The 23,331-nt window shown below is 38.9% G+C and overlaps 2 protein-coding genes across 3 annotated transcripts in view; one reads left to right on the forward strand and one right to left on the reverse strand.

Annotated features, from left to right (window-relative positions):
• Window positions 1-555, forward strand: part of LOC104163017 (ATP-dependent 6-phosphofructokinase, platelet type-like) — a 2,007-nt gene extending 1,452 nt beyond the window's left edge. For both annotated transcript variants that reach the window (XM_009701892.1, XM_009701894.1), the window contains one exon: window positions 12-555. In XM_009701892.1, coding sequence (XP_009700194.1) covers window positions 12-165 — 154 coding nt within the window. In that variant the 3' untranslated portion in view covers window positions 166-555. The remainder of the gene's footprint in view (window positions 1-11) is intronic.
• Window positions 556-1,258: 703 nt separating this feature from the next.
• PITRM1 (pitrilysin metallopeptidase 1) overlaps window positions 1,259-23,331 on the reverse strand; it is a gene marked incomplete at its 5' end in the record, with an annotated part of 30,019 nt that continues 7,946 nt past the window's right edge. The window contains 17 exon segments of the mRNA XM_009701895.1: window positions 1,259-1,573; window positions 2,157-2,259; window positions 3,989-4,134; window positions 5,420-5,545; window positions 6,082-6,179; window positions 7,511-7,582; window positions 8,367-8,487; window positions 9,445-9,545; window positions 9,670-9,835; window positions 10,186-10,262; window positions 11,080-11,200; window positions 11,901-12,033; window positions 13,189-13,305; window positions 14,418-14,556; window positions 16,506-16,640; window positions 21,994-22,090; window positions 22,518-22,631. Coding sequence (XP_009700197.1) covers window positions 1,480-1,573; window positions 2,157-2,259; window positions 3,989-4,134; window positions 5,420-5,545; window positions 6,082-6,179; window positions 7,511-7,582; window positions 8,367-8,487; window positions 9,445-9,545; window positions 9,670-9,835; window positions 10,186-10,262; window positions 11,080-11,200; window positions 11,901-12,033; window positions 13,189-13,305; window positions 14,418-14,556; window positions 16,506-16,640; window positions 21,994-22,090; window positions 22,518-22,631 — 1,960 coding nt within the window.

The following is a 23,331-nucleotide window of genomic DNA, read 5'->3' on the forward strand; positions in this document are numbered from 1 at the left end:
ACCTCTTACAGACACAGGATTCCCAGGGAGCAATGGTGGCTGAAGCTACGACCACTGATGAAAATCCTGGCCAAGTACAAGACTAGCTATGATGTTTCAGATTCAGGCCAGCTGGAGCATGTTGCTATGCACAGCCCAAAGGAAGCAGAAACTGGAGCCATCTAAAGATATCACTTCTAGATTATTGTAATAGATGCACATTGTGAGTAACAATGCTTTAGAATTGTTACAGCTTTGTTTTGTAACATTTAAATTATTGTACCAGCACTTTATGTGAAACAAGACATTCAGATGTTACACAGATTTTTGTCCTGTATTTGTGTTATGTTTGAAACAAACCCTAGCATCTAATGGACAAGCACCATTTACTGATACTACCCTTTAACAGTAACTAAGTGCAGCACCCTTCTATGCACTCTGTAAGTTACTCATCTACTGCACTTTGTTTCAGAGTACTTAACACCCAAAAAATAAGTGTAGATGGCTAGCTTTGTGTTGAGTTACAGGATGTGCTTAATGTATCTGAAGTGAAATAAAATACTGTTGCAAACATCATGAGTGACTTGTCAGAAACTGTATTCACTTGCTTTTAAACAATTGGGGGAATAATGCTTCATAAAGGATTCTCTATACGCTCCAGTGAAGGGAAAAAGCAACAGCCCTTTTCCTTCCCTAATCATGTAGGAAGTAGTCACAGCAGGGCAAGGCTGGTTTTTGTTACTTCTTCAGGATTGGGCTAGAACTCAGAATCCTTTCTCCTTGTACAGGGATGATAGAAGTATTTTGGGGGGGAGGGGGAGGTTTGGAAGGGTGTCATCTGGTCCTTTGTTGTCTCAGCTTTTCCAAGACTATTTAAAAAAAACTAGACTGTGACAGAAAGTTAAATACTGGCCTGTGTCATATCATCATATGACTAAATGTTGCCTAAATTGGCAACTTAAGTTGAACTTAAATAGGCTTACACAGATTCATCAGTGACTTTTGCCCACTACAGTGCAATTCACTACAAACTCAGCTTGATATGAGTCTACCTGTAGGTGGCTTATGCAAAGCAAGCTGGAATTATCACACCAAAGCATGAAAGCTGTCAGTATGAGAGACATAGTTCTTTATGTATATCCAACAGCAGACATGAGTTCAAACAAACACCATTTAAATACAGAGTTTTACATATACAAAAATATTTAATTTATATAGTATTCATATGCAATTGGAAGAGTGAATCTTCAGTAAAATACTAAGGTCTGTCTTTGCTATACACAGCATATACTTCTTGATCTCAATTACTGTATTGTTAGAAAATTTTTCACATAGTTATTTCCAGAAGGACAGCTTTTAACTGCTTTGTTGGACACTGTTAAAAGCAACAGTGAACATTTAAGTTGAACCATAACACTGGTAAAAAGTTACTAAAAACACCTAATTCCATAGTCACACATGTTGGCTTGTTTTATATTAGCTTGGATGTTCAGCAGCAATTCATCGTTTGACCCATGAGGGATCTTTGGTAATATCTGCATTTTCTGGACCAAGTACAGCTTGACCACGAGTGCTCTTCCCAACTGCAAGATACCTGCAAGAAAAAAACAAACAAAAGCAAGTGAGAAGCTGCTGTATTCAGTTATCCGTAACTCTGCTATACAAGTTCAAAATGCTCCCATCTCACAAAAAAGTGCCTTTTGATACGTACCCCTTTGCATTTACAGTGATTTTTCCCCAGTCATCGCAATACAACAGTCTCCTAAGGCATAGCGCTAACTAGCCTATCTGCTTAACCTTGTATTCTTCAGTAGTAGAATTCAGAAGCCTCAAGAAGCACAAAATGTTGCGAGTCTAGAAGAACCAGCTCATACAGCCATGAGCTGGATGTCTGCATGTACTCTCTCCAGGCAGTTTCTGGACTCTTCAAAAGTAAATCAATCTCCCACAAGTTCAGAATGTAAGAGGGAGTTACATCTGCTAAAATGCAGTAAGCAGGACATAATTAACCTCTCTCTTTCTAGGTTACAAAAGCAAGTAGTGAAAGTAGTACAAAAGGCCAAGGGAAGAAATCAAAAACTTTATTATGGCAACTTTCATAAACTGTTTTCTTCTTTAAATTAAGTTTTTGTTCTGTTTTTCAAGTAAACATTTTTCTAAATTGAGCACAGACTTACTTGTTTGATACATCAACCAGGTTATCACTGTTGACAGCAAAAAGTTGTTCTCTGTGTGACTGCTTCATTTCATCTGAAATCCCATATAAGAAATGATCCATTCCTAGGAAAAAAAACAAAACAAAACAAAACCACGCATTGCATTGGTGCACTGGAATCTCAGTTACAACTAAGTGCATGAACGAATGCAAACTAAGATGGTATGTGTGCTGGAAGGGAAGAATAGAGATGACCATTAGGCCATTGTTCTGAGACAATATCTAACTGTAAATCAAGTATCAAAGGTTAGAACTGGGTAAATTAATTTTCTGAGGTAGTAAGAGTTTCCTATTTAGGGGAAAAAAGAGATTCATATTCTATTATAGCAAGTGATTTAGTTTGTCAAAAATCTAAATGTAATGGTGGTCCAGAAAAGCTAAATGTGATTCATTCTAAAGAATCTCAGTACTTTCTAACAACGTTTTAGCCAAACTGCATTTCATGAAGCTTCTATTTTTACTGTGGTTTAAAACAAAAAGCTCTTAAAATTTGCGATCCATTGTAATATACGTGCAATGCAAAGGTTTGATCATCTTTTTGTACTACACACAGAAATCTGCATACAAATGCTTTAATGCTTTTGTTGGAATACTTGCCTACAGTATTTTAATATTAAAATTTATAGGTCCGTGAACAACCAGAGAACTCCAAAATAATAACAGAAAAGTTTTTGTCATGCAAATAATCATAGGGGAAAAAAAGTGGCTTGGGAGGATATCTGTCAACCAGTCCAAGCTCCTGCCCAAAGCAGGGCTGACTTCAAGTCAGGTGAGGTGGTCCAAGTCCTTATGCAGGGCCCAATGATCCAAATAACAGCAATATGAAGGGACAGGTATTTCTCTCTGCAACAGCTTCCAGGCCTACTGAACAATGTTCTTCTCTTCAGTGTTTCACTGAACTTGCCATAGCTCCATTAAGATGCATGTTCAAATATCAAAAAATGTAAATCATTACTCCCACAAATACCAACATTCAATATGCATGCATTTCACTCGTATGCACCTAAAATTATTTTTTCTTTAATTGCCTAGACCAAAACCAAGTTCCATCACCTGAAAGTCAGCTTCATTTTAAGTTTTCTTGTTTAGTTAGTTATTGTTAATATAAGTACATATTAAAATAATGCTAATTTTAACCTTATAATTCCTTTATGTATAGGAAAGGAATGTATTCTAACTCAGCAAGTTTTGGACTGAAAGTAAGCTGAAAATGGGGGAGGGAGGGAAAAGTGAGGCAAGCAAAGCAACGTGTGAGGAAACTGAAAGATGTGAAGATACTACCAAGCCATCCTAAGTATGCAGATATGTAAAGACAACACCCTCCACCATTGCAGACAGACTTTAACTCTTCAAAAAATATGTACAAAAGGTTAGTGACATTCATGGTCAATATGCATACTTGTGTCAGGAAAATAATCGTTCAGCTTTTTTTCAATTAGAATACTAAGATTTCTTTTTATTTGCTTGCATTTAATGCCCTCTCCAAGCCTAAAGTTGTTTCTTTCCCACCATCTCCTGGCTGTATTCAGCTGACATCAAGGAGCATTACAAATACAAAAACTTCAGCAGAGACTGAATGCATGTGGTATTTCTGAAAGGGAGCAACAGGAATTGACTGCTTTGTTGAAACTGCAATTGTCTTACATCTGCCAAGTACAAATTTTATCATGATACAGTTTAGCTTATTTACGTGATAATCAATTTTATCATATGACAGTTTAGTTTATTTTCTTCCCTTTAAACTTCAATTAAAAAAAAAATACTGGTAGCACTGGGAAGCTGGTGAGACCATACCTTTATCTGAAGGAGCTATTGGTGCATCTACAGCAGCAAATACTGCTAGCTTAGCTTCATCGATATCTTGTTGTGTGAATTCTCCAGATTTGGCCCATTCAACTGCTTTTTCAAACGTTTTCAACGTGGCTAATGAATTTGGGTCTCTGAGAAGAAAAAAAAAAAATTAATTACTTCAGTCCTACAAAATGAAAACCTGTAATTGCTTTGTTCTCATTTCATTCATAGTTTATTATGCATGACACAAACCTACATACATACATGGAGATTAAACCAAATGATAAACTTCTTTTTAAGTACCAAAAGAGGTTTTGTGGTTGTTTTGGCTTTGTTTGTTTTGGTTGTGTTTTTTTTTTTTTTCAGAAGAAAGAAGTGTTATAAACCATGTATATTTTGAATTTTAGATACACAAGTGCAGCAAGTTCAGTTGCCTAAAAGTAGTTCCAAGACAGTGTGCAGAGAACCGGTATTCAAAAAAGATGGTCAACAAGCACCGTTTAAAATGCGCTATCAGTTTGCTGCAACAGCTTAGTAAGCATAACTGCCATTAATATCAACAACAGTAATATTTATGATACACCATATCTTCTCTAAGTTGCTTTTCCTGCTACACCTGTTTTTGGTCTCCGTAAAACAGGTGCAACAGGTTAACAACTACTGAAATACTAACCAGGACAAGTCCTACCATGTTGAAGCTCCATAAGAGAGGCAAGGCTGCTTAAATTTTAGCTAGGAATCTCAACCAAGTACTGCACTAGACTGCCTTCGGCCTAGGAAAATTATTCAAGCCAGGACTCTAGCCCCATGACATTTTTAGTGGGGATTATCGCTAGCCTTTAATACCTCCAGTTCAAATTTCATCTAAAAGTGCTTTGGTAAGACCAATGCAAGGTAACTGTTCTGGACTGGCAAAAAAGAGGAAAAGAAAAGAAGGAGAAAGCAGTCCTAGCTCATCACCAGCAATGCTTTCTGCTGAATCTCTGGTAATTCCAGTCAGCCACCAAAGGAAGCTGCATATTTTCAAACTGAGGACATTAAGAAACAACATCATTCTACTTCCAGGTCTCAAATTCAGAACAGTCTTGAATTCCCTTTTTTAGGGCCTCCTCAAACAAGTGAAAGTCAGATTTAGATAAAGCTGGTACTGAGACAGTAAACATCTACATACAGAGACACAACAGTGGTTGCTACCAGCAGAGAGAAGTTAGGCTTTCCCAAGGACACAAACCAGAGAAAGCAAGGACAGGTTTATTATATACCTTAAGCAATTAATCTTAACATCATCAGCACTGAATCACTTCCTTGCTATTTCATTCTTTTTATTTCACTTGATCTTGAAAGACAGCTACACCTAAGTCAAAAATAAGATACATACAAGTGCAGTCAGTGGTCCCCTCAGACATGAACAGGAAGGAGTGAACCCATTGTTACCTGTAGGAGTAGAAAGTGAATATGCCATTGTGACTAAGTTTGGCACCTCCACCATAAGCCCCTCCTTTCTCTCTGATTTCTCTATGTAGGAATTTAGCTGTCATCAACCGTGCAAGAATTCGAAGGCTGTAATGAGAGAAATATCAACAGCAAAGACGTTAAATGAATTGGACAACAGTAACGTAACTCAACTTCCTCCAAAGTTCACAAAGATTTACAATGCATTGCTTCTTGCAACCTATACCAGTAACAATAGTCAGTATTCAACAATAACTGAATAATGTGACATCATTGTAAGAGTGGCACTGCTTTGGAACAATCCTTGACTATTTCCATTTATTTCATTTTAATGAAATACAAGAGCAGCCTCCTAACCTTTGTTACATGCAATAGGATTGTCAACTCAGACACATCCAAGTAGGCACGGTGGTTTATTTGGAAGTTAGGGGATAGTAGCCTTTCATTACTTAATCTCAGTATTTCCTAGCACAGGGCACTTCTGGACCTAGCTATGCAAAGGTTGCTCCGTAAAGATTTTGTGACAAATGCACGGCAAAGCATTTTCTATCAACACTCCATTTTCTGTGGTCAGCCTAACACTTTCCATTTTGGTTTGTGCTATGTAACATATATAGAAGCTCCCTGCTGGTTCTGCTTCTCACCTTGCATAGTCTGCAGCTGTGTAGGGATCCCCAATATAATTCACGGGGAAGGGAAGTACAAAATGGGTCTTCATCTGGCATGGTTTGAAAGTAGGATCCTAAGAGAAAAATGCATTATTGTACAGCAGAGATGAGAGAGTTTATCCATTTGAGAACTCTGGCTTTTTTGAGAACTATGAAATTCTGCCAAACATACAGAGACACAAATGCTAAAGCTACTGCTTGATCTACATTGCAATCAGTGACATTTCGCTTGTGCCCATATTAACGATCCAGTACACAGAATTGCCTTGGGAAACTGAAGTACCTGGACACAGTCCATCAGCTACCCATCCTTGCGCACCAGCTTCTCAGTTGTGCAGATCTTGTATTATTACTAAAGAGTTTTGATTGGTGTGCTTCCCCTGCTGTGTCTTTACTTAGATTGAAACAAGTGTTCCTAACTCTCCACTTCCATGTCCACATAAGTACATGGTCACCACATCATATATCAATCCATCTACTCAATTTTACATATTGAAAACAGATTCAGAAACTGAATCCCACAAAAAAATGCAAACTATTTATGAACAGCAGCAGCTATATGAATTTCTGCTCGAACATCCCCTGCAATAAACTCAATTCTTACAACCCTACTTCAAAACTTCCAGTCCTCTTCATGTCTCCACGCCTCAGCAGCACTCGCTTCTTTGAGTCTTTCACACACACATTTGCTTGAGTGCTTACTTAAGCATGAGTAGAGCCTTACACACCTTCAGTAGCTTTTATGACCCCATTTCAATACTTGTAAGCCTTTCTTAACTTCAGAGACCAACTCCCCAGTCCCTCACACAACGCTGGGTGGTTGGGCCAAGCACAGCAGCATATACATCACTGGTCAGCAAGCAAAACTGTGGGCTGAGCTCTCCCTGCCTTCTTCTTGAAGGAGAGCTCAGGGTATACTAAGCTGTTTTTCTCTCCTGTAGCCAAATACAGATTTTCATTTTTACTTAATTGTCACTGATGCTCTTCTGTCACGTGTCAGTCACATTCAGAATTATTTAGGGAGGAGAGGAAGGAAAGGAAGGGACGAGCTGGAAGTGACACCACATGAGCCTGGTTCTGAAAGAAACCAGGTTAAAAATAAAATAATCATCACTTACAAGAGGCCGCACAAGCGAGTATTTGCCTGCATGCATGGATGTGGAGTTAGCTAAATGATCTTCCTGCCAGAACGAAAGGGAAGAGAGCAAAAAGGATGACACAGACAGATTAAGAAGTGTGATGGCTGGTTAAAGAAATAATCCAGTCAGAGGGTGGAACTGAAGGGCATATTATGTTTCAGTGGTGTGTTTCTAAATACTAAAAGAATTCTGTAACAGCTTAAGATGGATCATTAGTATCAGTAACAGCCCTATAATACCAATATCCCAACCAATAATGTACTTACATTAACTAGTTTCCTTGTGATCTGCAAACCAGTAAGCATTTCACTTCCCACAGGTTTGACTTCTGGAGATTTCTACAAGAGACCCAGCCCTCATATTAAAAGATGATTTAACAATTAGACCAATACTACAAATGCAACGCCTACCATTCAAACCGCTTTGAAACTATCATCGGACCATGTCTTCACAAACATAAGCAAGCTATTTGATTACTACTTTGTATTTGAATTTCTAAGCAAATGCCAAATAAGTTTCCTTTCAAGAGTAATTTGGCACTGAAAGACACCAAGACAGAGATTAAATGAGGCCTAGAAAGTTTCAGACTATCATTTCCCTCATGGGTAGAGAACTGGGAGTTTATTCCAGTCTCATCAGAAATTAAGACAGATCTCCATATTGACAGAGCAGATCCTTTGTCAACTCTATTGAAACAAGCACATTTTGTGCCAAATGTCCTGAACAACCAGATAACAAAACAAATTCCTACGTAACTGAGGAGCTGCACGTCATGCCCTATTTCCTTTTGGCCAACATTTCAAATAAAGCTCAGCTAAAAAAGAAATTACAGTTTTATGTGACAGAGAAAGGAAGAATTTCTTTTTCCACATCCCACGCAAAAGTAGTAACCTCAGGGTAAGGCTTGACAGCTGATCTACAGGATTACTATTGTCTGTTTTATTGAGATGAAGACATCCTCTGTGGCAAAACACATAGCAGCTTCCCACAGAGCTGAGTCTTGCAAATTTCTTCAGACATCTTTGTATGGACATTATATCAGAGTTCAAATGATCTTCTCCTGACTGCACAGTGGGATCAAGTCAACCTGATGCCTTAGTCACAAATGAAGTAATTTCTTACCTCAATCACATGGGGACGAACAGGTTTTCTCTCTTTTTTACTTCTAGCTATGCCCTTTATAAATTTCTCTACTTCCTCAGATGCTTCTGATATCTGCTGAGGTGCTGCATTCACTGAACATCTGTTAGAAATACATATCAAGTTTTTAAATATGCTTTTGTGCTTTCCAACAGTCCTTTATAATTTGCACTACTTTGTCTTCCTAAACATTTTCTATTAAATCATCAGAATGTTAGATCTGTGGTCACTGATAATCATTATCACAGGAAAAAAACAAAATACTCATAATCCAGCATTTGACGTGCCGAAATAAAACCAAAAAGTCACAGTCCAATTGCTTTTCTTTTGCTTGCCCAAAAATGCCTTCAGACGTAAACTTTAGCAGTAGCTGTCAAACCACTTCTGTGCACAGGACAGGACTTCATCAGCTTTGCAAAATATAAATGTCTCACAAAGAAACTAATGCCCTCTGTATTCTCTCTTTACAGGCAGACCTACCATGGCTTTGAACAGTACAGATATTTCCATAATTTCTTTCATCATTTCATGCTTTGCAAAACAAGAAACTTTGCAGCTTATGTCACTTCAAATGGACCTATTTTTAGAACTAATGTGTCTGATGCTAAACACAAAGTGCCCTCTTACTTTTTCCAATATATTCGTAAAGCAGATTTCAGAATGTCAGTATTTTTCTTTTAGGAGAAAAAACCCAAACCAAACTGTATTGTACTGTTACAATACAACACTATTTGTCTAATGGGCACCTTTAAAGGAAAAAAAAGGGGCAGAATTTTGAGTATTTCTGTAAAATCCCACAGGCTATTTACATACTTTTGGTGCAACAGTTACATATGAAATTTGCTGTAAGTTTCTCACACCTGTTAAAAATTGAACAAAATAAGCCATAGCTACCACTTTATAAGCAAGGAGAATCTAAACTAATAACACATCTTTGTAGTTTTTCCACAGACCGCGTGTTTCACAAAACCCCAGTACCCCATGAAGCGCACTGAGAAATGTACATTCACAGGCTATGGCCTCTCTTTAACCAAAATGCCCCTTTTTAGCTGGAACTCACCTGATGTTGTCACTATTTAATAAATACTTCTTAATGCGCGGTAGTTTGCGTAGTATTGGCTTAATATCAGACATTTCTGCTATTCTCTTCATCAACTTCACCTGTGCAAGAAGGAAAGGCAGAAAGACTACAGATTAAGCCAACAGAAAGAATTAACAAAAACAAGCACTACAATTACAAAGTCAAGGATTTAGGCCTCGCTGAAGGACACCATTAACTTTTCACCTGATCCATCCCACTGAACATTTCTTGCAGTTCTCCAGAAGGTGTAAGGTTTTTGCTGGCTCTAATAGAGGCATATAAATGCCCACAATCTGGAATCCCATTTGACAGCTCCTGGGCAGTCTTCTTAACCAGCACTCTGAAATGTTCTTCTTCCTCAAAGCGGGGGCTGAAAAATAGTAGAAGCAGGTCTTTAGGTCTCATGCAAAAGGACACCAGTGGAATTTATTATTCTAAATCATTCATCATGATCATCCCAAGTTCAATAAGCTTTTAAACTGTTGGTTCTCCATTTAATCCACAATGTAGTCATGCAAATGATGGAATACTTAAGTTTAGAAACTGAGAGCCACTAAAGATACTTACATTTCTTATAAAAAAGAAACCCCAAAGTATGATCTCTAAGAAGAGGAGAATGGTTGGGGGAAGAGGGGAAAGGAAAAAAAAAAGGAAAAAAAGAGAGAACCCCAAAACACATGCAAACAGAGAAACAAACGATCGAAACCCAATGTACTGTACTTGTTAAATATTTCACTCCATAAATGCATCATGTCTGGTAGATTTCTATCCAAGCATAGAGATGAAAAGAGCACACCCTGAAGGAAAAAATAAAAACAAGACACATACAAAAAAAAAATCCTTCACACAAGACAACCAAAACAATGGCCTGAGAAATGCACAATACATTTTTATGAAAGTGATGCAATGATGCCAACCTGATGGTACACATCACAAAACCACTTCAATACAGGCTGTGCTACTAAAATCAGAACAGGCATGAAATCTGACTGTTCTTAACACAAACAAGCCTGTTGATTCCTCCTTCTCAAAAGTAGGAGTTCAGAAACAGAATTTCTTATTTTTCACATAAAGTGTAAATAAAACTGTTCTGGGGATGCACCTTTCCGCAAAGGAGTCCCCCTAATTCAACTCCAAGATCACAAGCAGCAGATCACAGCAGCAGACCCCAGCAAGTCTGAAAAAATATTCAGAAAAATTGCTAGGACTGTTATGCCCAATACCAAGATCTAATGATCTTGCAAACACTCCATGTTTCTGAACCACATTAACAGTGACATACATACGTTAACAGTAATCTCCATGTATAACACTACACCATTCTGTCCTCTATCCTCTGCTTCCAAAATTTTTTGCAGCACTCAAAAAATATGGTGACAGATGCTAGTGAAGCACTGCCTTAAAATGGATAACCAGATCAAGTACTCCCCTTAAGACAAAATACTAAATTACTGTAATTGTCAAATTCATATCTTACACAAAAAGGCATGAGTCCTTTTGTACACTAAGTCTTCAATGCACATTAGCTGAGACTCTACCTGGAAGCCCTGACTGACCCTTCACTATGGAGCTGTTATTGCAAGTGTAACATCTTGAAGTTTATGATTAATTTACCTGTTCATACACATCCAAGTGTGAATCATCTGGAATGATATGTGGGCTGACAGACATTCCACCTGTTTTCAGTTCTATTTTCTGGGCTTGTTCCCTGTAATCCAGGGCTCCACATCCCATCCTGCAAAAAACAAGAGAGATTTGTTTCCATTTTCAGTGTATGCCAAAACCAGGATCTATATAGCATTTGCAAAGTAGACTGTTTAGGCAAATACTAATTTAGCAACTAAACAATTTGCAGTATTATCAAGCAAACTTAATACTTAACACCTTATAAAAGCTTCACACCAAGCTTTCCAATTAAAGCATCCTGTTAATTCAAATGGTGTTTTAAAAAGGATGCTTAATGTACAGGCTTGCTACCAACATCCATATGGAACTACATTAATAACATCATATAAGCTGTTACCATCAATAACTGTTACCATCCCAGCCCAGGCCATTTGTTTTGCTCTGTGCCACTCTTTGCCCTATGATGGCGTCAGTGTTTCTGTGACCACATGGTGAAATGAGACCAAAAATCTAAAGTGAAATCTTTAATTTCTGCTAGGCTATTTTCCATTTCTACAAATCCTCCCATCTGTTCAGGGAATACTTGTGTTCATGCTGGAGAACAAGGCAATGCAGAGACTGATGGAGAAGGGAAAAGGAGCTGGCAACTCTGTGGGGAAGAGGGAAGACCATTGTTTCTGTAGGACACCAATTTATCAGTATTTCTCTTCTACAATAAGAACAGATGCTGAAATTATTAAAAGCAATATTACTTCAGCAAGCTGTATTACATCCTGTTGTTTCAGTTTCTAAGAAAGTAAACCTCTCACTTTGTAATGACGTTGCAGAAGAGTGGCACATATGGTTTCAGCTCCTCGGGAAGCGTGTTCAAGCTGGAAACGGCTCTGAAATAAACCACTCCATTGGTTGGCTGAGCACAGTACTGGACAGGAATTTCATCAACTAGGGATAAAAAAACAAAAGCAAAAAACAACCAATAGCTTCCTACTATAAACACACAAAAGCAAAACAATTCCTTACAAAATCTACCCATTAAGAGTTATTTTCTGTTGGCTCTTCAGAGCCACTTCTTGTTTAAAATTCGCACATTGCACTAAATGCTGGACTGAAGGGGTTTTATTGCTTCTGTCCATGGTAAGGTAATGGATACCTGGACAATCAGAAGAGAGAATTCTCTTGACAGAGGTCACATTTTAGGGGCAACAGTCAAACAAAGGAATGTTAATCTGTTTCTGAACAAGCAAAGAAGTTTCTCTCCCTTATTTTTTTTGCATTCATCACCTCAAATGTTGAGGAAAGCAGGTTTCCGCATGCAACATTCTCTCTAAGCTGGGGCATTAGCATATATACATTAGAATTTTCACAAAACCAGGTCATTTCAGCATCAAAATTATACGGTACTGGACACTTGCTGGCAATTTTTGCAGGAAAGTGTCTGTTAGAAATATATACAGAGCAGTATTACCTGCAAGATTTTGACAGAACTGTACCAAAATTGAGATCTACAATTTCTTGTTTTCTATCAATCTATGGGGTAGCCACTAACAAAGCAGGGAGAGATTTACACTATAGTTATGAAGAATGACAATATTTCCCCCCCCTGGCTCCTGTATGCCACATTCTGTAAAAAATGGGCAGGGAGGGACAGCAGTAAGGAAGTCTCGCTGCAGAATCTGCCCGTATAGTGCTGCACCCTGGATAAGCCTTTGGAAAGTGGGGAGATTGCTCAAGAGCAGTGGAGCATGCCATCTAGAGACTCCTCCGAGTGCAGGGCAGGGCAGGCGGTGAGTACACAGGCAGCAGGGAGCTCGCATCAGGAGTGCCACTGCCAGACCTCTGGGAAGGGCGGGTGGCTGGTTCGAGCTGAGAACAGCCCCACATTGCCCCTCAGAGGCGACGGCAAGAAGCACCTGCAGATTCCTTGCAAACTGTCTGCTGCAGAGGTGGTGGACTAGAGGAAAAGGACCGTAACTATCAACAACAAACAATGAGTCCATATGCTTTTCAAAAAGCAAAAAAGAGCAACAGCTGGGCGGGCAGCTAGGTAACAATCCAACAGTGCTGCTCTTTTGAGGATGAAATAGTGGCTTCACCAACCTGCAAGTGTTGTCTCCAGCACAGTGAATGGGATTTTGGGCTCAATGTCAGACACTTTTAGAGCTGGGAGACAAGAGGTATCTTGAGGTTGGCTTTGAAGAGCAATTAATTCCAAACCTAGTAAGGAGAGCAGAATAAGTTTGTCATTTTCAGCTTTTCATGGAAGTGCTGTCAAAACCTACTGAGGTGATGCAGATCAGAAAAACACAAGAGAGCCTGAAGTTTCGAAATTTTTATCAACAATTCTTTCAAATATTTTACTGAAACAAATTCTGCAGATTATCACGTCGCAACAGCAAACAGAATACTCTTTGTAAATTCTCTTTGCAGTCTCCCCTTCACATCCTGTTTACAGTAACATGCAATTTAGACCATGAAGAAGTGACATCCGCCAGCCTGTCCTGACACCCAGCTCTGCTAACACCAACCCAGGCAACCCAGACCTTGCAGGTAAGAAGCTTCTTTCTAACCCATTCCCCCCAGTTCTTACTCAAGTTGTCTGTCAATACACTGATGTAGCTAAATTGTTGGGCTTAATTTTACAATTCAGCCTTTCAGACTCTAGCTAGTCACCTTTAAGTACTCTCCAATTTAACTTCATAAGTAGAAAGCCTAATCTGATTTTCTCCTCCCCTATCTCCCGCCTTATACCAAAGCTTCAGAACATTAACACCACTTTTTTGGAGGATTTCTGTGACTAGATCACTGTTTTCACAAAATTAGATGACTGCCCAGGGTTTCCAAGTTTAAGTGGTTGCCCAGAGTAAATGAAACACAACATTATCTTTATAGTTGGCTTTTTAAGTAGAGAATATATGAAATAAAATTACAAAACACAAGTTTTATAGGAGCATGGAGCAGACCTCATATGCTCAAAAACAAACAGCTTCAAGGTAAATGGTGGAATTCATCTTGTACTTAGTGCAAGTTAACATGGGAAAGAATAAGCAGATCAATATTTTAAAACAATTTCCCTTCTTCTGCCCTACTGGAGACATTGATCCTTCTATTTGAGTGTTAAAACTAATGGAATATAACAATCATACATTGTAGTGTAAACACTACACTGCATAGCCCCATAACATGTACATACAAACTACCAACACAAAATTCATCCCTTTCAGACCAAATGCTGGAGAGTGCCTGAGAATTTAAGATACTCTACAGCTAAAAAACTGGCTGTGTTTTTAAGCAGTTACCCAAATAAAAACATGAAAAAGCACGTTAACCTTTTTCAAAGATTTGGGTTTTTTCTTCTTCAGAAAGAGCATTGACCTTTTTTCCCAGCTTTTCTGCTTCCATTTTTGCTTGTTTATCATGGTAGTCTCTCTCTGGACTCATTGACAGAGTCAATCTATGTGGATTATCCTGCAGAAATATATCCCAAAACAAAGCATTATTAATCTTAAGGGCAAATTCCTCCTGTTTTGCCTCAGATTATTGCTTCATCAGCAGTAGATAAAAACAGTCTGTGCATCATTTGGCTTGCCTATTATCAAAAGCATCACAAACAGGCAATCTGAACTCTTTATTTCATACAGAACAGTCTGCTGCAAGGGTGGGGAAGAGAGGCAGCTTACCACAAGAACAAGCATGAGCAACATTCTGTGAAATTTTAGTATACAGTAAGAATCCCTCAAGAGCACAAAGTACTCATTAGTTTAATTAAATCAAGGTTAAACAGCTGTACACAATGCTAAAAAGCAGCATGCCCCAAGTTTTATCTGGAGAACATTCTAAGATGGGGTATCTGGTTAAATGTAGGAGGGTTTCATTAAACACCTCTTTCAACCTGCCCAAGCTTGAGTGCACAGAGATCCCATATGATGTAAAATGTGCATGCCTTATCCTGCTCAGAAATGCTTTACATCACTCTTGCTGCCAGAGAACTCCATGCATTATGCAAGTGTCACAACTGCTGTTGAATTTCTCTTTGTTTATACCGGACTGTGGAATTTCAATAACAAAAATTACTCAAGCAGCTTCCATTTTATACAATACTGGGAGGCTAGTCAAAAGATAGTGACCTCAAAAATTGCCCATTTCAAAGTAGAATTCAAATAGCAACATCGGTCACTGACAGACACTGCCAATAATTTGGGATAATGTAATAAGATTCTGTTTTATGAGTTTATCTCCTTCATGCTTTTGTGGAAAGACTACAGAAATCTGATTCACTATAGAGTTGAAGAGGGAAATGCAAAATTAACCAGGCACAGTAAAATGGACAGGAAGAACAGCATTCTCTCCCTTTCCCCTAGCCTTCCTGCTTTACTAATCTCCAGGCACAATGTACAACAGTGCATAATCTTCTGATATAAGAACATCCAACTGTTCTCATTATTTCCTACCGAGTCATGTTTTTGCCTTAGCCCCCTTAGCAGAACTGCATAGTAAAGGACGTTCTCAAAAATATTGCACCTGTATTTCTTCCCTACAAAAGGCAAAACCTTAACAGCTCCCTACTACTTCCAGACACTAACAATGCCTTTAGGAAAACAGATTTCAATTGATGCCGCTGTCTCTTGTTGCCTTTGAGTATATAAGAACCAGTATTTACTCACTATTAAATCAGGTTGGCAGTTACCTATAATAGATCTGCCCTTCAAAACAACTTGAACAATTTGACTGAAAAAAAAAAAAAAAACAAAAATTTGCCAAAAAAACAAGTATCAAAAAAACCCCAAAACCCAGAACCACTTTTGCACTGCTATCAAGAGATTTTTTTCTTTCTGGCATTAGCTAATTCAGGCCTTCAGAACTATTCAACGTCATATGCCTTTACTGTTTTTATTTCTTCCAAGAACTCCAGTAGAACATATGGTGAGGAAAACAAGAAAAAGAGCAGAAAGCAATTGGCACTGACAGTAAAATTCAGACAGCAATTCAGGGAACATGAGGAGCACCAGAACGATCTTACTCATAACTAGTCTTTTCAAGCAAAAAGAGATACATCTTGCTATGCCAATACTAAGGAAGACATAACTAGGTCTTCTCCATTCACAGCTGAGCTTCTCATTAGGAAACACCTATGTGACCTTCTATAGCATCAGGTATCACACTTCAGTAAAACACTAGTGTTTCATCAATGTTCTAATATGTGTGTTTCCAAATGTCCAACTAGACAATTTCTCCCATTTTGAAAAGTTTTCACTTCAACCATTTAAAATTAACATGCTTCAGTCGAAAATGTTGCTGTTCATCTACACCTAAAAACAGGCAGCATGGTTACAAAAAAATAGCCTTCAGTTTAATTTTAAATAAAAATTGTGATTTAAAAATTAATACTGAAGATGTTTTTCCATAAGCTTGCCTACCTTAAAATATGTCTTAACTTTTTCCTGAAGAAACGTGGGATTTTCTTTAAGGCACTGCCTGAACCGAGAGACTTTATCTGCAATCTTCAGAAGCTCCACTGGATCCCCATCTTGATTCCAGCAGGAGGCTATATACTGAATGGGAAAGAATAAATAGGTAAGCAGAACAATGACTCTGCATTTCTATTAACTGACAGCATCTGTGTTCCAAAACCACCTTATCATTTATATTTGTATAGCAGACATATAATGAATAGTTCCAATATATTTGGAACGGAATAAAAAAAGCTGAAATCTTTGTTCAGATTAAAGGACTATTACACCATCATCTGTCCCCTGTTCTCTCCATTTTCTTTTCTAATTTTATCACACCAACCCACCTTTTTTTTTTTTTTTTTTTTTAATAGGTGTGTATATTTACATTCTGGAAATCTACTGTAATATTCTTTCCTCCCTCCTATTTAAAATAAATTCATTTTTCAGCCCAAGAATGAAGGAAAAAAGAAACAGGCCATAGAGACAAAGTAGTGCATAAATATTACAGTCTACCCATTTATTGTTATCAGTCAGATGAAATGATTTATAAGCAGCTAACTCAAACATGTAACATAGACAGGACTTTGGAGAAAGAAGATACTAAATAACCAGAAATGTCCCCAGGATATTTCTTTTGGAAGGATTTTTATTCTAGTTTTATTCTCTAGTTTGAGACTATTAAGTTTGCTCAAATTGCTATTGAAAGTTCTTCAAATACACCACAGGGCAAGATATCAAAACCTTCTCCATTTCTACTCTGTGTGAATGAGTAAAAAAAGGAAACAAAGCAAAATAAAAAAATCCCAAGGCATATGAAAGAAAAAGCCCTTAAAAGCATATAGAAAACAAATTCATCGGAACTGTCAAAACCACTTTCTCTCTTCTTAACTTTTTAATTGCACTCAGGTATGCTTCCAGAATTTTTCAGTGATATCTATTATTATCTATTCTGTGGAAATTCCCTAACGTGTTTCAAAGAATAGTATTCTTTCAGAATATGCTTGAGTTAATTCTCTTGAAATAAAAGTAGTCACTCCTTATTTGAGGCTTCCATGGGGTCATTACAACAACTCAGTGCTGGTTCTCAGTAAGCAATCTAAAAGTTTCACCATATATCTCACAGCATTGTCCAAACACTTCTTACTGAGTGACAAGCTTGGGGCCCTGACCACTTCCTTGGTGTCATGGTTTAACCTTGGCAAGCAGCTTAGCCCCACACAGTTGCTCACTCATTCCTCTCACAGCGGGACACAGGGAGAATCACAGAATCATTATGGTTGGATGAGACCTCAAAGATCATCAGGTCCAACCGTATACCCGATGCCACTATGCCCGCTAAACCCACTAAACCATGTCTCGAAGCGCCACATCTAAACATTTTTTGAACACCTCCAGGGATGGTGACTCCACCACCTCCCTAGGGAGCCCGTTCCAATGCCTAACAACTCTAACAGTGAAGAAGTTCTTCCTAATATCCAGCCCGAACCTCCCCTGGCGCAACTTGAGACTATTTCCTCTTGTCCTATTGCTAGTTACTGGGGAGAAGAGACCAATCCCCACCTCGCCACAACCTCCTTTCAGGTAGTTGTAGAGGACGATAAGGTTAGAGAGAATCAGAACAGTAAAGTGAGAAAACTCGTGAGCTGAAATAAAGACAGTTTAACCGGTAAAGCAAAAGCGGTGCACAAGCAGAGCTTTTCACTGCTTCCCATCGGCAGGCAGGGGTTCAGCCATCTCCCGGAAAGCATGGCTCCACCATGCATAACGGTTACTTGGGAAGACAAATGCCAATAACTCCCAACATCCCCGCCTTCCTTCTTCTTCCTCCACCTTTTACTGTTAAGCATGATGTCATATGGTATGAAATACCCCTTTGGTCAGCTGGGGACAGCTGTCCCAGCTGTGTTCCCTCCTAACTTCTTGTGCACCCCTAGCCTCCTCGCTGGCAGGGCAGCATGAGAAGCAGAAAGAGCCTTGATGCTGTGTAAACACTGCTCAGCAATAACCAAAACATCCCTGTGTTATCAGCACTGCTTTCAGCACAAATCCAAAACATAACCGCATACAAGCTACTATGAAGAGATTTAACTCTATCCCAACCAAACCCACTATACTCAGGCAGCTTGTTCCAGTGCTTGATCACCCTCTCCATGAAGAACTTTTTCCCAATGTCCAATTTGTACTTCCCTGATGCAGCTTGAAGCCATTTCCTCATGTCCTATTACCGGACACCAGAGAAGAGACCAGTACCTCCTGCTCAGCTCCCCATCATGAGGGTGCTGTAGGCAGCAATGAGGTCAGCCCTCAGTCGCCTCTTTTCTAAGCTGAACTAACGCAGTATCCTCAGCACCTCCTCATAACTCATGCCCTCACGTTCCTTCAGCATCTTCATTGCCCTCCTTTGGACACATTCTAATATTTTTATGTCCTTATAATGTGGAGCCCAAAGCTGCACACAGTACTTGAGGTGAGGCTGTACCAATGCTGAGTGTAGTGGGACAATCACTTCTTTCAACCAGTTAGCTATACTGTTCTTAATGCACCCCAGGATATGGTTCACCCTTTTTAGCTTTATGTGAGTCATATTGAACTCTTCATCAACAAAAACCTCTAGATCTCTTTAATCATAGAATCGTAGAGTACTTTCGGTTGGAAGGGACCTTTAAAGGTCACCTAGTCCAACCCCTCTGCAATTAGCAGGGACATCTTCAACTAGGTCATAGATCAGGTTGCTCAGAGCTCCATCCAACCTGGCCTTGAATGTCTTCAGGCCCTTTCTGCAGGGCTGCATCCAGCCTCGTCCCCCAGTCTATCAAGATCTCTCTGTAAGGCCTCTTTACCCTCAAGGGAATGAACAGGTCCTCCTAATTTAGTATAATCAGCAAACGTACTTAGTGTGCACTCAACTCCTGTGTCCAAGGTCATTGATAAAAACATTGAAGAGAACTGGCCCTAAAATTGAGACCTGGAGAACACCACTAGTGACTGGCCACCAGCCAGATGTTACCACATTTACTAAAACTCTTTGAGCCCCACTCTTCAGCCAATGGTTCACCTGTTATACTGTGTTTTAAATAGATACCTCATAGAGGAAAGTCCTTCTAATTATAAAGCTAGCACAGCACTGGAATACAGTATAGAAGTCAGAGAATCCTTACCACACAACATTTAAAGTTACACAGGCTGTCATCTGTGATAGCCAACATGGCTTCACAAAAGGCACCTCGTGCCTGACTAATCTGGTGGCATTCTACAATGGAGAGACAGTATTGGTGGATAAGGGAAGAAAAACTGATGTCATCTATCTTAACTTTTGTAAGACCTTTGACACACTCCCATACAACATGCTTGTCACTAAATTGTAGATACAGGTTTGATGGATGGACTATTTGATGAATAAGGAACTGGCTGGCTGGCTGCATGCAAACAGTTGCATTCAATCGCTCAACATCCAAATGGAGATCAGCAACAAGTGGTGTCTGTCCTTCAGGGGTCCGTATTGGCACCGATACTGCTCAATACCTTTATTAATGTCATAGACAGTAGGATTGAGTACACGCTCAGCAAGTTTGCAGATGACACCAAGCTGAGCAGTGCAATTGATATGCTTGAGGAAAGGGATGCCATTCAGAGGGACCATAACAGGTTTGGAGAGTGAACCCACATGAACCTCATGAAGTTCAACAAGGCCAAGTGCAAGGTCCTGCATATGGGCCAATGACTAGTAATCAGTACAAGTTGAGTGATGAATGGTTTGAAAGCAGCCCTGCAGAGAAGGGCTTGGGGGGATACCGGTAGAAGAAAAATTGGATACGAGGCTGCAACACACGTTCGCAGCCTAGAAAGCTAATCGTATCCTGGGCTGGGTAAACAGAAGTGTGACTAGCAGGTCAAGGGAGGTGATTCTCCCCCTCTACTCTGCTCTCATGAGACCCCAACTGAAGTACTGCATCCAGCTCTGGGGCCCACAGTGCGAGACAGACATGGACCTGTTGGAGCAGTTCCAGAGGGCCACAAAAATCATCAGAGGGCACCTCTCCTATGAAGAAAGGATAAGAGAGTTGGGGCTGTTCAGCCTGGAGCAGATAAGCCTTTGGGAAGACCTTATTGTAGCCTTTCAATATATGAAGGGGGCTTATAAGAAAGGCAGAGAGAGACTTTTTACTATGGCCTGTACTGACAAGACAAGAGGCAACAGATTTAAACTGAAGGAGGATAGACTTAGATTAGCTACAAGGAAGAAATTCTTCACTGTGAGGGTGGTGAAGCACTGGAACAGGTTGCCCAGACAAGTTGTGGATGCCCCATCCCTGGAAGTATTCAAGGCCAGACTGGATGGTGCTTTGAGCAACCTCATCTATTGAAAGATGGCCCTGTCCACAGCAGGGAGGAGTATTAACACCAAATGCCGCATGACAGGTCTTTAGAAGCAAGCATTGTTTAAGAGCTTTCTGTTCTAGAATTAAGTCCTAACAGTTGAATCAACTTCAAGACTTAAAAATGTTGAAAGATAAAGTATATGCATAAGTATTTAATCAGACAGAATTACTCACACAATCTGAAGACATACTAGAAAGTACTGGCTATCAAAGTCAGGCACATTTTACCAGATCCTACTATCAAACGTGACAGGCAATTAAACATCTGCAATTTCTCTGTTTCATTGTATGGCAATCTGATTTGAAACAGCTCTTGACTGTGCTCCCCCATTTACAAGTCTTGTGTTAAGCCAGGGCTCTGCTCCTTTACCTAACTTTGTATGTCAAATGAATGAACTCCTGTTCACGCTGAAGAAGGTAAAACACTCGAGAGACAGAAAGCAAAAGAGCTGCTAAGCAAATGAAGTTGCTGCAGAACAGAAAAAAAAAGAGGACATTGGAGAAGGCGTGGCAGCAGGAGGCCTCTATTTCCAAACTGACTGCAAATACTGCAGCTAACTTGTTCCTAAATTTACGATGACTTGCAGACTCCTCAAAGACACCACACTCTTCTGTGGAACATGTTTTCCATAACAGCTTTGTATCAAAATTTTAATACAGTTTTGGTATCAAAATCTGACGCAGAGAATTGAATTAGTGTACATTTTCACTTGTGAATCTTGAAATTAAATTACAGCAGTACAACCCTAAACTCCACAGAAAAATATAGTCCTTCTATTTGATTTTTAAAAACACATAGGCATCTAGCCAAAACATCTAGTTCCACGAGCCAGTATGGCTATTACAGAAGTAATCAGTGCTACTGCAATCAAAGCTACTATTCAGGCAAAGACAACAGACTCACTGCCTGATTAAGTGTGGAGTCCAGCAGTAGTTTGAAGGCTACTGAAAAGAAGAAAGATGTACATGAGATAACAAAGGAAAAGCCCTTAAGTGAAAAGTTTTACATATCAAGAGCCTACAAAATGACCCCAGCTTCCGTAAAGACTTAGACAGTAGATTTCTTATCTTACAGATGTCAGGGCAAGTCCAAAACTCGTAGACTGATGCTTCAGCTGGATTTCAATTTTGTGAAGTAGAGCTTCAATCCTATCTTCCTCAAATCCTTTCCTTTGGGAAGGGGTAATGAGAGAAGAAAACCATATCCATTAACACTAATCACTTTAAGTGAAGTTATGAAAATGAATTATAACATTGATAAAGGAAGTATTACAACATAATGTCTTCCACACTGAATTAAAATTGATATGAAATAATCTTATCATGCTGTGTCATTTAGCAAAACTGCACCAGTAACATTAAAGTCCTGAAGGTTATGCTGATGAATATGCTACAATACAGGAAGTAGCAGATAAAAGTTTTATGAGTATTGAACAACGTTACTGCTTCTTTGGTGCATTTATTTTAATATAACTAAATTTTTAAGGCATGTTATATATATGCCTGTATTATTATATGCCTATACATTATTAATATCTAATTGTAAAAGACTGTATGAAAGAACTAACAATATTCTTAAAAATTTAGCATTACTCACACAATAACTTCATCAACTGTTTTAGCAATTATCTGTTTCACAGTATCAATGTCTCTTTCAGCAATACCCTGTAGACCCACACTGAAATAAGCTTCTCTTGTTGAGCCATTGAACCTACAATAAAACATGTTCAACTCAGTGACAAGTACTAGAACTTATGCATTAAACCTGCCAGCCAAGGCAGAAGAAGGGGAAAGAACACTCATCATTTCCACATACACACACAGAGGATTTTAAAGGCTAGATAGAAAGAAAAATAATTACCAAACAGGCAAGAAATGGAACTTAAAAGCATTTTTTGTTCAATTTAGTAGAAGTAACCACTGTTAAGAAAACATACAGCATATGGTATTAGAGAAAGAAAAACAGTTACAGAAGAAAAGTTGGTCTTTTCTGTTCATCTTCCCATTCATCGATAAGTACTTTCAGGTAAAGAAGTCTCTTTAAGGCGAAAATTTTAGCTGCCTGTAATGCCAAACACATACATCCTACTTAAGCAGGTGAATGGAATGATACTTTTATTAAATTTGTACTTTTAAAGTGGTATTTGAAAAGTAAGTGGTGAAGTGTTCCATGTTTGTTGCAATTATTTTCAAAGGCACTTCAAAAAAAAGTAAAGATTAATTTTGTCCAAGCTGGCAGGTAGGATTAATCATAAGAACTCATCTTTAGAGACAGAAATTGACACTTGCAGAAATATGGAACACCTAGCAGTTCAAAGCAAAGCCAACAAACAAAAAGCAACAGGTGCTCATCAGCTCCAAACATCCACTATTCCACGTCTAAAAACCACATAAAATTCAATGGCAGATTC

The sequence above is a fragment of the Cariama cristata genome, unplaced genomic scaffold (genome assembly GCF_000690535.1).
Source record: "Cariama cristata isolate BGI_N322 unplaced genomic scaffold, ASM69053v1 scaffold1446, whole genome shotgun sequence".
In the NCBI taxonomy this organism is placed as follows: Eukaryota; Metazoa; Chordata; class Aves; order Cariamiformes; family Cariamidae; genus Cariama; species Cariama cristata.